At 44.5% G+C, this 11,297-nt stretch overlaps 3 protein-coding genes across 4 annotated transcripts; 1 reads left to right on the top strand and 2 right to left on the bottom strand.

Moving 5' to 3' along the window:
• Positions 1-558: 558 nt before the first annotated feature.
• Positions 559-3,622, bottom strand: LOC127335675 (mitochondrial intermembrane space import and assembly protein 40 homolog). Its single transcript, XM_051362394.1, has 4 exons — positions 3,262-3,622; positions 2,430-2,461; positions 2,215-2,340; positions 559-1,120 (listed from the first exon to the last, which is right to left on the bottom strand). Exons 1-4 carry the CDS (start codon positions 3,605-3,607, stop codon positions 950-952), a joined length of 675 nt encoding a protein of 224 aa, XP_051218354.1. The 5' UTR covers positions 3,608-3,622; the 3' UTR covers positions 559-949.
• A 25-nt stretch (positions 3,623-3,647) lies between these two features.
• On the top strand, positions 3,648-6,475 carry LOC127335674 (uncharacterized). Its single transcript, XM_051362393.1, has 6 exons — positions 3,648-3,824; positions 3,921-3,999; positions 4,699-4,794; positions 5,200-5,710; positions 5,827-5,962; positions 6,053-6,475. The coding sequence occupies exons 1-6, from the start codon at positions 3,699-3,701 to the stop codon at positions 6,239-6,241; spliced, it is 1,137 nt and encodes a 378-aa protein (XP_051218353.1). The 5' UTR covers positions 3,648-3,698; the 3' UTR covers positions 6,242-6,475.
• Positions 6,476-6,833: 358 nt separating this feature from the next.
• On the bottom strand, positions 6,834-10,747 carry LOC127335673 (uncharacterized). Of its 2 annotated transcripts, XM_051362391.2 has the most exons (11): positions 10,625-10,747; positions 10,084-10,177; positions 9,582-9,873; positions 9,334-9,464; positions 9,114-9,249; positions 8,929-9,025; positions 8,744-8,810; positions 8,041-8,229; positions 7,684-7,838; positions 7,411-7,512; positions 6,834-7,319 (listed from the first exon to the last, which is right to left on the bottom strand). In XM_051362391.2, the coding sequence occupies exons 3-11, from the start codon at positions 9,841-9,843 to the stop codon at positions 7,208-7,210; spliced, it is 1,251 nt and encodes a 416-aa protein (XP_051218351.1). In that variant the 5' UTR covers positions 9,844-9,873; positions 10,084-10,177; positions 10,625-10,747; the 3' UTR covers positions 6,834-7,207. The 2 variants fall into 2 exon arrangements, with proteins under 2 accessions (XP_051218351.1, XP_051218352.1); XM_051362392.2 differs by lacking the exons at positions 10,084-10,177; positions 10,625-10,747 and adding an exon at positions 10,004-10,076.
• Between the last annotated feature and the right edge of the window lie 550 nt (positions 10,748-11,297).

Below are 11,297 nucleotides of genomic sequence, written 5' to 3'. Positions count from 1 at the left end.
GAGATGATGTGCCGAAGTCACACTCAAGTACTCCTCTTTATTTCAGTACTTCCCTTTTTCCTGCGTCAAACAGATCCCTACCAGCATGTTTTTTCAAACATTTATTACGAAGTCGGAGTAAATAGGCAAGAAGGCAACTACTGACTTCATTTTTGTTTTGTGTCGTGATAAATATTTTAAATAGAGTAAATTGATCAGGAAGCAACGACTATAACTATTTCCCCTGAAACTGAATTCACATCTCTGAAATACGCACCTCGCCAAACTTTGCATCACTAAATCACAAGCTGATATTTACCTTCAGCTGTCATGCTGGACGAGGGCAAGGACATAAGCAGCTAACGTGAGTACCATTTGTCATTTCGTCAAAATGGGGTTGTGATGTCTGGTACTTTCATTGAAATAGCAGGTACCACACCATTCATGCCTGGTGCTTTGGGTTGGCAAGAAGTTATTGAAAAACAGGAAGTACTCAAAAGCTGGAATTGCAACACTTACTCGAAGCATTAACTTGACATGGCCACAATTTGTGTACTATTATGATGTCTGGTCCAGTAGTGATAGCTCAAAACCATTTCCTTATTGTTATGTAGAACTGAGAATGTTTTACATGTTTGTAATGATAACACAATCCTCACCAAAGCGGAAATTGCACTGCCATAATGAGGAGTACTTTCTAATTGCATATTACACAGCCAGCAGATTCAAACATGAATTTCTCTTGCCAATCTAAATTCAGACGTGTATATGCTTACACCTAGTAACGAATATGTTCTCTGTGGAATATTTCTCGTGCACAAACTGGGCTTATTTCTGCTGAAGGACCCAGGATGCATACTTTGCTCACGGAAATCTAGCCTATAAAGGAATAATTTATAGGATAAATAAGGTGTAGCGCACCAATCAGAGGAATCTTTTTATCGGGCGGTCAGCTTAATCCCACAAGATCTCAAAGCTTTGGCTTGGCTTCTCTAGACCACGCTGGAGCTCTAACTTTCAGGTTGGACTTCTCAGCCTCCTCGTCATTCTCCTCCTCTTCCAAAATCTCCTTAGAAAATGCCTCCGGATTTTCCTTGATGCAGTTTTGCAATGCGATAAAGGGCTTCACACAATCTGATCCCTGGCAAGGCAACGGAAACAAGTTTTGTGTAAGTCGATATTAAGGAAGAACTAGACATGAATGAAACAGTCAATAGCATTTAACATGCAGGACCTATTTGTATCATTGTATGTAACGGGGGTTCTTACAAAGATTGTAAATACTCCCTCCGATCCATATTAATTTACTTAACTTTATCTAGATTCATATGTATCTACTTAAGTTTCTAGACTACATGCATGCGTATCTAGACAAAGTGGAGTCTATTTGGATCGGAGGGAGTACAAAAATTTAGAAAAGTAACCACAAGAATTTGTGTTTTCAAGTCAGTTATATCAGCTAAATTTCTTTATTCTCAACTGTGAAGAGGCAAGAGGCTAATTCTCGAGGTGTTATTTTGTATTAAAGTAACAGGTAGCCTGGCCAAGTATTTTTGATGTGCAGTAGCAAATGTATCTTGTTTGCATAAACCAAAATGTACCTACCAATTTGATACCAAGCCAATAGGAAAAAAAATGCTGGCAATAAAAAGGATCAACCCACTCAGTATCAAGGGTGCACAGCACATGGGAAATGGTATCAGTTAAGAAGATCTGCTAAACAATAGCTCGCACATTGTCTAGTACTCCCTCTGTCCGTAATATACGATGTCATTACAACAAATATAAGTTGTAATTGGTTGTAATAACATCTTATATTAAAGGACAGTGGGAGAAGTTACCTATCCTTGAGTATTTATTATTGTTTGGTCATATTGGGCTAAGCTTAGAACAAAGAGCAGTTTGTTATGATTATCATGCCACATGTTTAAGTAACTAGTAAGACAACCGTGTTACGCTACCGAACCTAATAAGACAATGTAGAACATAGTTTGCTTAAGTTGTATGTCAAATTAATTAATTTTGATGCTTTTGTTTATCAGGGCAGCAGATGATACAGTAGCATGCTGCTATGCTTGTAGGTTTGTATGATCCCACTTGTCAGTGCTGAGAAAAGGAAGGCTAGAAAAGAGGTGAACTAATGACCACCCACGCGAAATTTGTAAGGAAAGAAATAACTTACAGCAAGATAAAGTTCAAAGAAAGCAAATTAGTAATTTGAAGCAAAAATACAACCTTCTCTTCTTCTGTACTCCTCAGGAAGCAGGAAAATGCATCGATAAATCCACTGCCACAAGGTCCACTTTTCAAATCAGCAACGCACGGACATTCCAGAGCTTTTTGTACCTTCACGTCAATTGACTGCACAAGCAAATAACAGTTTCACTGATATCCCAAGTGTCATGCAGAATACGGTATTGACTATACAGAGACAAAAGAAAGGGTCTTACGTCATTGTTATCCTCACTAAACGACATAGCCTCTGTGCATTATAAAAAAAAGAACATTAATGCTAGGATAGATTAATGAGCCTTCAAATGAAACAAGATATCCCATGCAAAGCGCACGGTTTAAAGCTTGGCAAAAAAAAAAAAATGCAACATCAGATAGTTAATATCAGTCTAGGTTGTTGCCTAGAAAGTATTGCAATCCTGCTACTAATTAATGAATGATGGCTCCATTGAAAAAAGATGAGTGAAAGCCCCTGATTCCAAAAAAAAGAACACTAAGAGCACATTTTGAAAGAGCACAGCATGCCACAAAAATTTGAAAGAGCGCACAAACTGTCCAGAAATTTGAATGAACTCAATCTAGTATTTTCGGGCAGATATTAGCAGGTTAAAAGCTTAGTAGCTCCTCAGGACCGGGGCGTTATTAACTTAGCAATTAGCATATACCGTAGGTGGCACTAACAGTTAAGACTACCTCAGTTTCAGCCTGAACACATGGTAGTATGTTGTAGGATTTGCAATATGTCACCAGTTGAGAGTTCACCATCCAATAAAATGTCTGCACTACATAACCACAAACTAGAGAATCACAGGAACAATGTCATCCATCCACTACCAACTACGTATACTTGTAGAGGTCCTAGTCTCCTAGAGCTCCGCTCCCACCGATGCTCCTGAAGTCCATAGTATCGCAGTCCATAGTATCGCGAAGGGACCTAGATGCTAGCGCGACTCAAGGAGAACTACCCCTGGAAGCGCCCGTGTATCTACAGGGAAACCAAGATTACGAGGGAACCGCCTCCGCCGAATAGATTCAGAGTTGGGCATGTACCTGCGGCGAGCTCCTCGAGGGAGGAGGGCGCTGGGGAAGGAGCCTGCGACGGCGCCGGCGCCGGCTCGGCGGGCAGCGGAGAAGGCTCCTCCGCCGCCTGGGCGGGCTGGCTCTGCTCCTGGCCCATCGAGGCTTGAGCTCTAGCTAGCTCGCGCAGGCGGCTACGGCGGCCACTTCCGTCTTGCTCTTCCCGGGCGGCGAGAGTGAGAGCAAGAACTTGGGTCAAACCAGGCGGCGCGCGCACCAGAACGCCGGAAGCGAACTTGGACCCGAGTGCGGCTCTCGTCAGCATTCTCAACCGTCCGATCGCGCTGAGATTCGTGCGCACTTCCGCCCGCGGCTTCATGGGCCGGGCCGAGACGGGCCGGCCTTCGTGAGTGTTTCACCCACGACGTTCCCCCTCCGTCGCCAGCCATTTCCCCTCCCAGTCCGCCGCGATGGCCGGAGGCGGCAAGCCGTTCGGGGACAGCGTGTTCGCCGGCCACGCGGCCGCCGGCGCGGCGGCGATCAGCGCTTCCACGGTCTCCGTCCACCCGCTCGACACCGTCAAGAGCCTTCTCCAGGCGAGCGCCCCCCTCCCCCGGCCTCAGATTCCCCCGTTGATGTTCTGCGCTTCTCTCTCTCTCTCAGGGTTTGATTTGTTTCTGCGTGTTTTGCAGCTGAGCGCGACGGGGCCGAAGCAGAAGATGGGGCTCCGCCAGGCGGTGGACCGGCTCATGGCCGTCTCCGGCCCTGCAGGTTTGCTTGCTTGCCTGCCTGCCTGCTTGCTTGCTACTAGACGAGTAGAGATCTTCCTTCGTACGGTGGCTCTACTGATTAGAGTGGTTAAGTCTTCGATCTGCATTGGCGGCAACACCTAATAGCTAGCGGAGTTGACAGAGTTCTGATGTTGATTGTTGACATGCCAGGCTAATACTGGTATTGTCTACCCACCTTCATAGTTGGCTTGGTTTTGTTGTTAGTTTTGGCTGAGTTCTCAGGGTTGCCATCCAGCTATTAGTAGCAATCCATCAATAGACTACAATACAATGTTTGGTAGCATGACAAAGGTACTGAATATGCATTAGATTAGTATACTTACTGCGACTGTGTTCATAGCGGTGGCACACCGTGTACATCAAGGTGTATCCAGTAGGAGCCTAAGGCTTCAGTTGTTTCGACCAGATTAACTCAGATTGTACAATTGTTTGTGGTGCAAACAGTAAAAGGTCTACTAGAAGCTTGATTTTAATTGGTCCAGTGCTGCTTAGTGCTGAAATACATGCGCTTGCAGCAAGCTTTCAGCCGAATATGTTGTGTTGCCTGCTTCATGTAATCTTCCCTGGTTGACATATATGGGCATTTCTTGTTCCAGTATGATGGCTTCTTATCACCCATATGTTACCTTGCTCTGCCACACAAAATTGGTACCTTATTAAATCATCAAATGTATTTTAGGTCTCTACAGTGGTCTTGGATGGTCAATATTTGGAAAACTGCCTGGTGTGGGAGCACGGTTTGGGGCCTATGAGCTTTTAACAGCCTTCTATAAAGGTACAAGCTTTCTTTCTGTGCCACAGTTCCTTGCTTAGTATGAGCTCCTTTATATCAATCTTGTTGGCGCCTTTGATTAGCTGGTCAGCACCCATGAGCAAACTATACATTTAGTATGTTAGACTCCTCTGTCATATTCTCCCATATGTTTCCCTGTTATCATACTCTCCAGTTGCAGATTGACAATTTGTAACACATTGGTACCTCTGATGAACTGTTGTGGTTGGAGCTTTTGCTTCTGTGCGCAACAAAACAAAATGCACATCATTCTGAAATATATTCTACTATCCGGTTTCCGATAGTTCAAACATCAAAGTGCTTTCTAACGGTGTAATCACCGCAGCTCATATGCTGGTCAACGTGTGGAACTTCAGACTGATATATGATCTGTTTGGCTCTTGGCAGATGGAAGGGAGGACAACCATGTTTATTATTCTGAGGCTATGTTGGCTGGCATTACTGCTGGTGCTGTAGAGGCATTTCTTAGCACACCATTTGAACTTCTCAAACTTCGTTCCCAAGTTGGTTCTGCCATACCTTTAAAGAACACTGCTAATGTTGTACAAGACTCATTTCCATTGCTTTCCAAACTATTACCTGGTTATGTCCCTGACATCAGAGTATGGAACGGCAGTGTCAGTCTTTTGTCCAATCTTTCGCCAAAACATCCTGACATGATGGGTGCCCTGAAACAGCACCCATGGATGTTGACTGGCTCTGGGAAGCCCCCGTTACCCTCTGATGTCCAGGTGCCTGCTAGAGTGATAGCACTTGAAGGTTGGGGTGCTCTATGGAGAGGACTTAGACCAGCGATAGCCCGAGACTGTGTCTTTAGTGGAATGTTCTTTTCATCTTGGCAATTCATACACACGGCGATGCTTACGTGGAAGTCTGTTAATATGAACCCTGAACCCAGGTAATGGAGTCATATTAGTATATTCAATTTGCAAGGTCAAGATAAGGGCAATGTCATAACTGATTTTCGTGGAGTCTTCCTAGTTTTGGTCTACTCTAACCTTTTGTGCCTCACAGGAATTTAGATGAAGCAGGACCCGTGCACCCTTTAGCTTCTAGTCTTGCCGCAGGCTTCTCTGGAGTTGTAGCAGCTGCTGCTTCACATACATTTGATACTGCCAAAAGTCGTTCACAATGCACTGTGATACCGAAGGTACTTTTATACTTGACTGCTTTTGAACTTGGAGCTGCATTCTTCCCTGTTTGCAAATGCACATTATTTGTTCTCGCATTTGTTTTTCAGTACATTGCAATGGAGAGGAGGTTTCATAAATGGAGGGCACCAGGAATATGGATAGAGCGGATGACAGGAATATCACCTGCTGATAGGAATGTTCTATTCCGTGGCATTGGACTACGGATGGCGCGCAGTGGAATTGCATCTTTTGTACTTGTTGGGTCCTACTATTTTGCCATTAATCAGCTCTTGTAGATGGCATGCAGAGACACCATTTGGTGAAATTCAAATGCTTTTTATATGCATCTACTGAACAACCATAGAATTAACTACGGGGACATCGTTGTCTCGTCTAAACTTGATTGGGGTTGCATGCTCCATGATAGAATTTTTGCTACATGTAAATGTTCATAACAAACCAGAACTGTTTGTTTTGAGCTTGTGTTGAAGAAATAACAAGTGTTTTTATATGGAAAAGATAATTGCTAAGGGAGGATTGAAAGGCAACTGCTGAAGTGCCTAAGGTTAAATTTGGCATCCGTGAGTAGAAAGACAAGGAAACAGCATTTTGCAATGCAGCCGGTTGTTTTAGTGTACTCTTTCAATGATCTCCATAAAATATGCCATGAAGTATTGCACCAAGTTTCCGTAGTATTATACATTTTTTCGAAGATGCTAGTTGATTCTGTCACTTCAGTAATCAGTTGTACATTTGGTCGATTATGTTACTTTTTGAAATGTTCATGACTCTCAGAAGATATTGTGATATTGTATGCGATTGATCTTGTAGCTTATTGGTGAGCAGTTATAATTTCTTCCTGGTCAGTTCCGCCTCAACCTCAAGCACTGAAAATCAGGGTCATATTTGGTAATTTTACCACATGAATAGGCTTAGAATAGCCCCCAACATCAAACCATGGTCAGATCCTAGGGAAAAGGAACCATGGCACACGTTGGAAATATTTTTTACAGGAATTCTTGGAAAGCTTTCGACAATGTATTTCCATTGTCAGAAGAAAATTGAACTGTAAAATGCTCTTCACATATCTTCAGGCCTTTCTAAATTTTGCTTCCATTTGCCGACATTGATTTCTGGTTGGGACATGTTTTTGTACACTTCATTTGTGCCATGTTCTGCTTGGACATGGCTGAATCCTGGTCCTTTGCTCTCTCTTTAGTGCCACAGCCTTTTGTCAGAAGACACTCTTGCTGAATATACAGTTACTGATGGCCGTCCTCTTTGTTCCAAAGTGGGTCTAATGGAGGAAGATCATAATCTTCAGGTGTTAGTGCCAGTGAGAAATCTGGCAATGGGGGTGGCGCTCCAATGACCCTGCAAGTGCACAAAACAGATGGCACATCAATCCTTTGGATTCACAAATTAAGCCAATTCAGAGCGAGCTTGTTTCGCCGCTAATTGTTACCTTTCTTGAGTATACAGGTCCTGGTTGATCCGGACTTTGCTTGAAGCATCTTTTGGGATCTTGTCAAAAAGATACTTAGCTGTTCCGAAAGGAGTGGGGCTCCTGCAAAGTTTTAGGTACTTCATTTTGTATGCTTAAAATGATAGGTGCTGATGACTCTAACAGATGTTCCTTAAACTAGTTTGTTCATACTAAGGGTAAATAAATGTAAACTAGAAAGATAAAATACTAGTCAATATGCATTAAATAGTAAACTAGGAGCAAATGTCTTACCTGGATGTTGGAGGAGTTGCATGGAAGGCTTCAGAAGCTCTTTTGCTTTCTTTTAGAAACTCCTCTGAAGCTTGCAAGGCTGCTACTGCCATTCCGTGCGATTTCTCACTGTTTCCTTCATCCAGAATCAAACCATGGAAATAGTATGCTGCAGCCTGATAAAAGCACATATAGTAACTTCAGTCTAGATGGTTGTAAGAAGACTAGTAGGCTACTCCAAGCAAAATATCTAGAGTCTGAAGAACATACTGTCTATAAATATCTAGTCTGAAGAACAGTCTACTTGAATTTGAGTCGCACATATGTGATTTGAAAATTAGATAGTTAGGATATGATGGTTGATGTAGCTTTACACACCTTTGCTTCGACATACTTCCACTTGACAAACAGTAGATGCTTTTTTCCCCATCCGTCGGACGCAGCAAGGTCTGGAATGCTCTCCTGAATCTGCTTCCAATATTTGACCATCTCACAAGCTAAGCGCCTTTTTACTGCTAAAGTGGCCTTTGGGCTATCAACTGCCAACCCAAGTTGCATATCAACCCCCTGCAGAAAGAAGGTTGCCAATTTTTGTGACCAATTGACCATAGAACAAAACAAAATGCACCAAACTTGGAAAAACCTCATAGGTGGTACTAGGTTTCATTCTGCAATACACAGAAATATTGCAAATATAGTGCCCGGTGTTATTAAAAACTCAGCATATATACGTTGCTTCGCGGGGGGGGGTGGGTGGGTAATAGCACTGTATCACTCAGATTGTAACAACATTAAGCGACGTTTTTTTTCAAGATAATTCTTTGAGAATTTTTGGTGTTCCGTAAGGACCATAATTTTGAATCAGGAGACTAACTCTGAAAGAGCAACCTATGTTCAAGTTTACATCCTCTGTTTCTACTGTTACATGTGTTCTACCAATTTGGCAATTTTAAACAACATCGACAAGAAAAAAGAAATGGTCATCTTCAGAACAGGTCATTTGAATTGTTGTAGGAGCATGATGTTTTGGGTTTTAGCCACCATAATTCAAATAAAGCATGCTTAGTTGAGAGTACAGTACCTGACCCAGAGCTTGCAGGCTAAGAGCTTTGAGGTTTCCTTCAGCCAGGTCTACTGGAAGTTGTCTCCTGAATTCGTACATTCAAGAAAGGGAATTTTAGTACAAGTTTTCAACTTTATATCCTAATATTATTTAAATATGGAAATACCATAACACTATCTGGTGAGCTGCTTAAAAGTGCAGACCTTAGTTCTGACGGTATCTGTGGAAGTACTTGTCGAATTGCGCAATCCAAGTAGCCAGCAGCCTTCAAGAAAACGTCTACAGTGGCACGTCTGCTCTCTGTGTGCATTGGCAAGAACTAACGCCTTAATGCCTAAGCTTGGCAGAACATGACTTAAGATGCAGTTCAGTTTGTAACTAGGCTTACCATCAGAGACCCTTGGCCCGTAGCCGTCGCCATATGCCCTGGGAAGAAGCAGGGAGTTGGCCTGCAGCAGGCAGACCATGGCCATCAAATGAAGCACGGAGAGCACCTCGTACCACGCGTCCGCCATGGCCGTTTCCTGCAATTGAAAATCTCATGTTACGCCAAAGAACTAACAGCTACTAATGTTATCATCATCTTAGATTATGCTGGATAATGTTACCTCGGCATTGTCCTCTTGGTTAGTCCAGACAAACTGCACGCTGTTTCTCGACTGACTACCTTCCTTGACCAATCCTAGCAGGACTGGCAGGTAGTCCTCCAGCGCCTGCAGGAGGTTAGCGGTGCTAGATCCTGTGCAGAGCAGCAAAAAGAAGGTGTCAGTTCAGAGGTCAACATCTTCCACGGAAAACCAGCCAACAATTCGGGCGGAAGCAGCAGAAAAATCCATGCTCTGTAGTCTGTACATACCGTGCCGCGCGGCGGTCTTCCGCCTCGGCTTTAGCGCCGACGCCGATTCTTGCATTGCCATGTCGACGACCCGCGCTCTCAGGGCCGACAGCCTCTCCGCCGCGCTCTTGCCCAGGCGCCCGTCGAGCGCCTCGGCGGAGAAGTCCACGCTCCTCGGCGTGCGGAGCCCCGGGAGGAACACGACGACGTCGCCGACGCCCCCCTGTTTTCTCCGCGGCCCGCCGCCGCCGCCATCGTCTTGCGTCGACAGCCCGCAACCCATGGATGCTTGACGGGCTGTTTAATCAATCACCTGCGAGAACCGGGGCAGAAACACCAGCAATCAGAAGCTTGAAGAAGCGACCCGCAAGGCCAAATCGAGAGATGTATTTTTGGTAGTATCGAATTCTTCTGATGGGAGGGGAGAAAGGGGAAATTCTGACTAGTAAGCGAGCTCAGCGATCGGAGAGGATTCCATCGAACAAGAATACACCCAGGAGAAAGGCAATAAAAAAGCTCGTACCTTTATCTTTGCTTCTTTTTTCTCGATATTTTCTGCGTTTCTTCAGACCACACGCAACGCAAGCCTGTGTCGCCTCCGATTCAGCTTCTCCTATCTGCACGCACCACAGCCCAGCTCAGGTACTTATCCCTTGGTTCACAAGTTCGTAGGCCGCAGGGGACCAATCGACATCAGAACAAGGTAGCGCAACTTGGCGTAATGCGCGCCCAGTTGGCATACTTTCGCCACGGAAAAGTATTCTGCCCTCGCCGTGGGTCGCCGTCGGGAAAGCTACGACTACGAGAGGCCGGTGCTCGTGCTCCTGCTACTACTGCGTAGGAGAGCAATGCATCATCCGATGTTTAGCTCAGCTGGACTGTTTTAATAAAAGGATAAAGTACGACGGGGAAATGTTCAAAGATCGTGGATGCGAACTGAGACATCGAGCGGGAAAATACGAGCTTTCTACCTAATCTCGACGGGAACTGCTTGCGCTAGCTAGCTAGCTACAGGCACTACCAATTCTAGAACGAGAACTCGGGGAGAAGATGAAGAACTCAACTGGTCAAGCGCGGAGAGACCGTCGCCGCGGGGGAGCGAGCTGGAACTGGAAGATGAAGTCGTCAGAGAGGGAGATGAGGTGCAGGACGTGCGACCTGTCTATTTAAAGGGTGAGCGATTTGCGGTGATGGAAGTGTAATCTAACCCTCAATTATTACGCCCGCGGCCAGCACGGATGGTCAGCGACACGGACACCAACCAAACCCAAAAGATCTCTGGAGCTCCGACGTGTAAACGTGTGCGGGACAAATCTGTGATCTCCGGCTTACAAATGGTAAACCGTCACGTGAACTACCTGCGGCAGCTTGCAGGGGATTCCTGGCTGCGTGTGAAGTAATCTAATGAGGGCAGACACCTGTGTGGCTGTCTCCGGTCTCCGGCTAGCTGGGCAGCTACCAATACCTGCCTACGTTCGTTCATACTCGCCTGAAGAAAACAGATGCCAAAAAAACTCTGTCGTCAAAGTGTATTTAAGGTGTCTTTTTTCTGATACAAACGACACCTATTCAGATGTTTGTTCAAGAAGAAAAAATATTAAGTTAAAGAATAGTTCTTTTTTTTAAGGTAGTTAAAGAGTAGTTCTTATCGTCTACTCCCTCCATCCTCGAATAATTGTACTGCCTATTGTCCGAAGTCACTTTTTTTTTACTATACTTTGATCAACTTTAATTTAT

The sequence above is a fragment of the Lolium perenne genome, chromosome 2 (genome assembly GCF_019359855.2).
Source record: "Lolium perenne isolate Kyuss_39 chromosome 2, Kyuss_2.0, whole genome shotgun sequence".
Classification (NCBI taxonomy): Eukaryota; Viridiplantae; Streptophyta; class Magnoliopsida; order Poales; family Poaceae; genus Lolium; species Lolium perenne.
This window is presented reverse-complemented; position numbering and strand designations above follow the sequence as displayed.

Coding starts and splice junctions, on each gene's coding strand:
- LOC127335675 (XM_051362394.1), bottom strand. CDS start 3,607: ATGAAGCCGCGGGCGGAAGTGCGCACGAATCTCAGCGCGATCGGACGG. Junction 2,341..2,429: donor TTAGTGAGGATAACAATGAC/GTAAGACCCTTT, acceptor TTGCTTGTGCAG/TCAATTGACGTGAAGGTACA. Junction 1,121..2,214: donor GGAGTACAGAAGAAGAGAAG/GTTGTATTTTTG, acceptor TTGCCTTGCCAG/GGATCAGATTGTGTGAAGCC.
- LOC127335673 (XM_051362391.2), bottom strand. CDS start 9,843: ATGGGTTGCGGGCTGTCGACGCAAGACGATGGCGGCGGCGGCGGGCCG. Junction 9,465..9,581: donor GAAGACCGCCGCGCGGCACG/GTATGTACAGAC, acceptor TGCTCTGCACAG/GATCTAGCACCGCTAACCTC. Junction 7,839..8,040: donor GGAAGTATGTCGAAGCAAAG/GTGTGTAAAGCT, acceptor TGCTTTTATCAG/GCTGCAGCATACTATTTCCA.
- LOC127335674 (XM_051362393.1), top strand. CDS start 3,699: ATGGCCGGAGGCGGCAAGCCGTTCGGGGACAGCGTGTTCGCCGGCCAC. Junction 3,825..3,920: donor CCGTCAAGAGCCTTCTCCAG/GCGAGCGCCCCC, acceptor CGTGTTTTGCAG/CTGAGCGCGACGGGGCCGAA. Junction 5,711..5,826: donor AATATGAACCCTGAACCCAG/GTAATGGAGTCA, acceptor TGTGCCTCACAG/GAATTTAGATGAAGCAGGAC.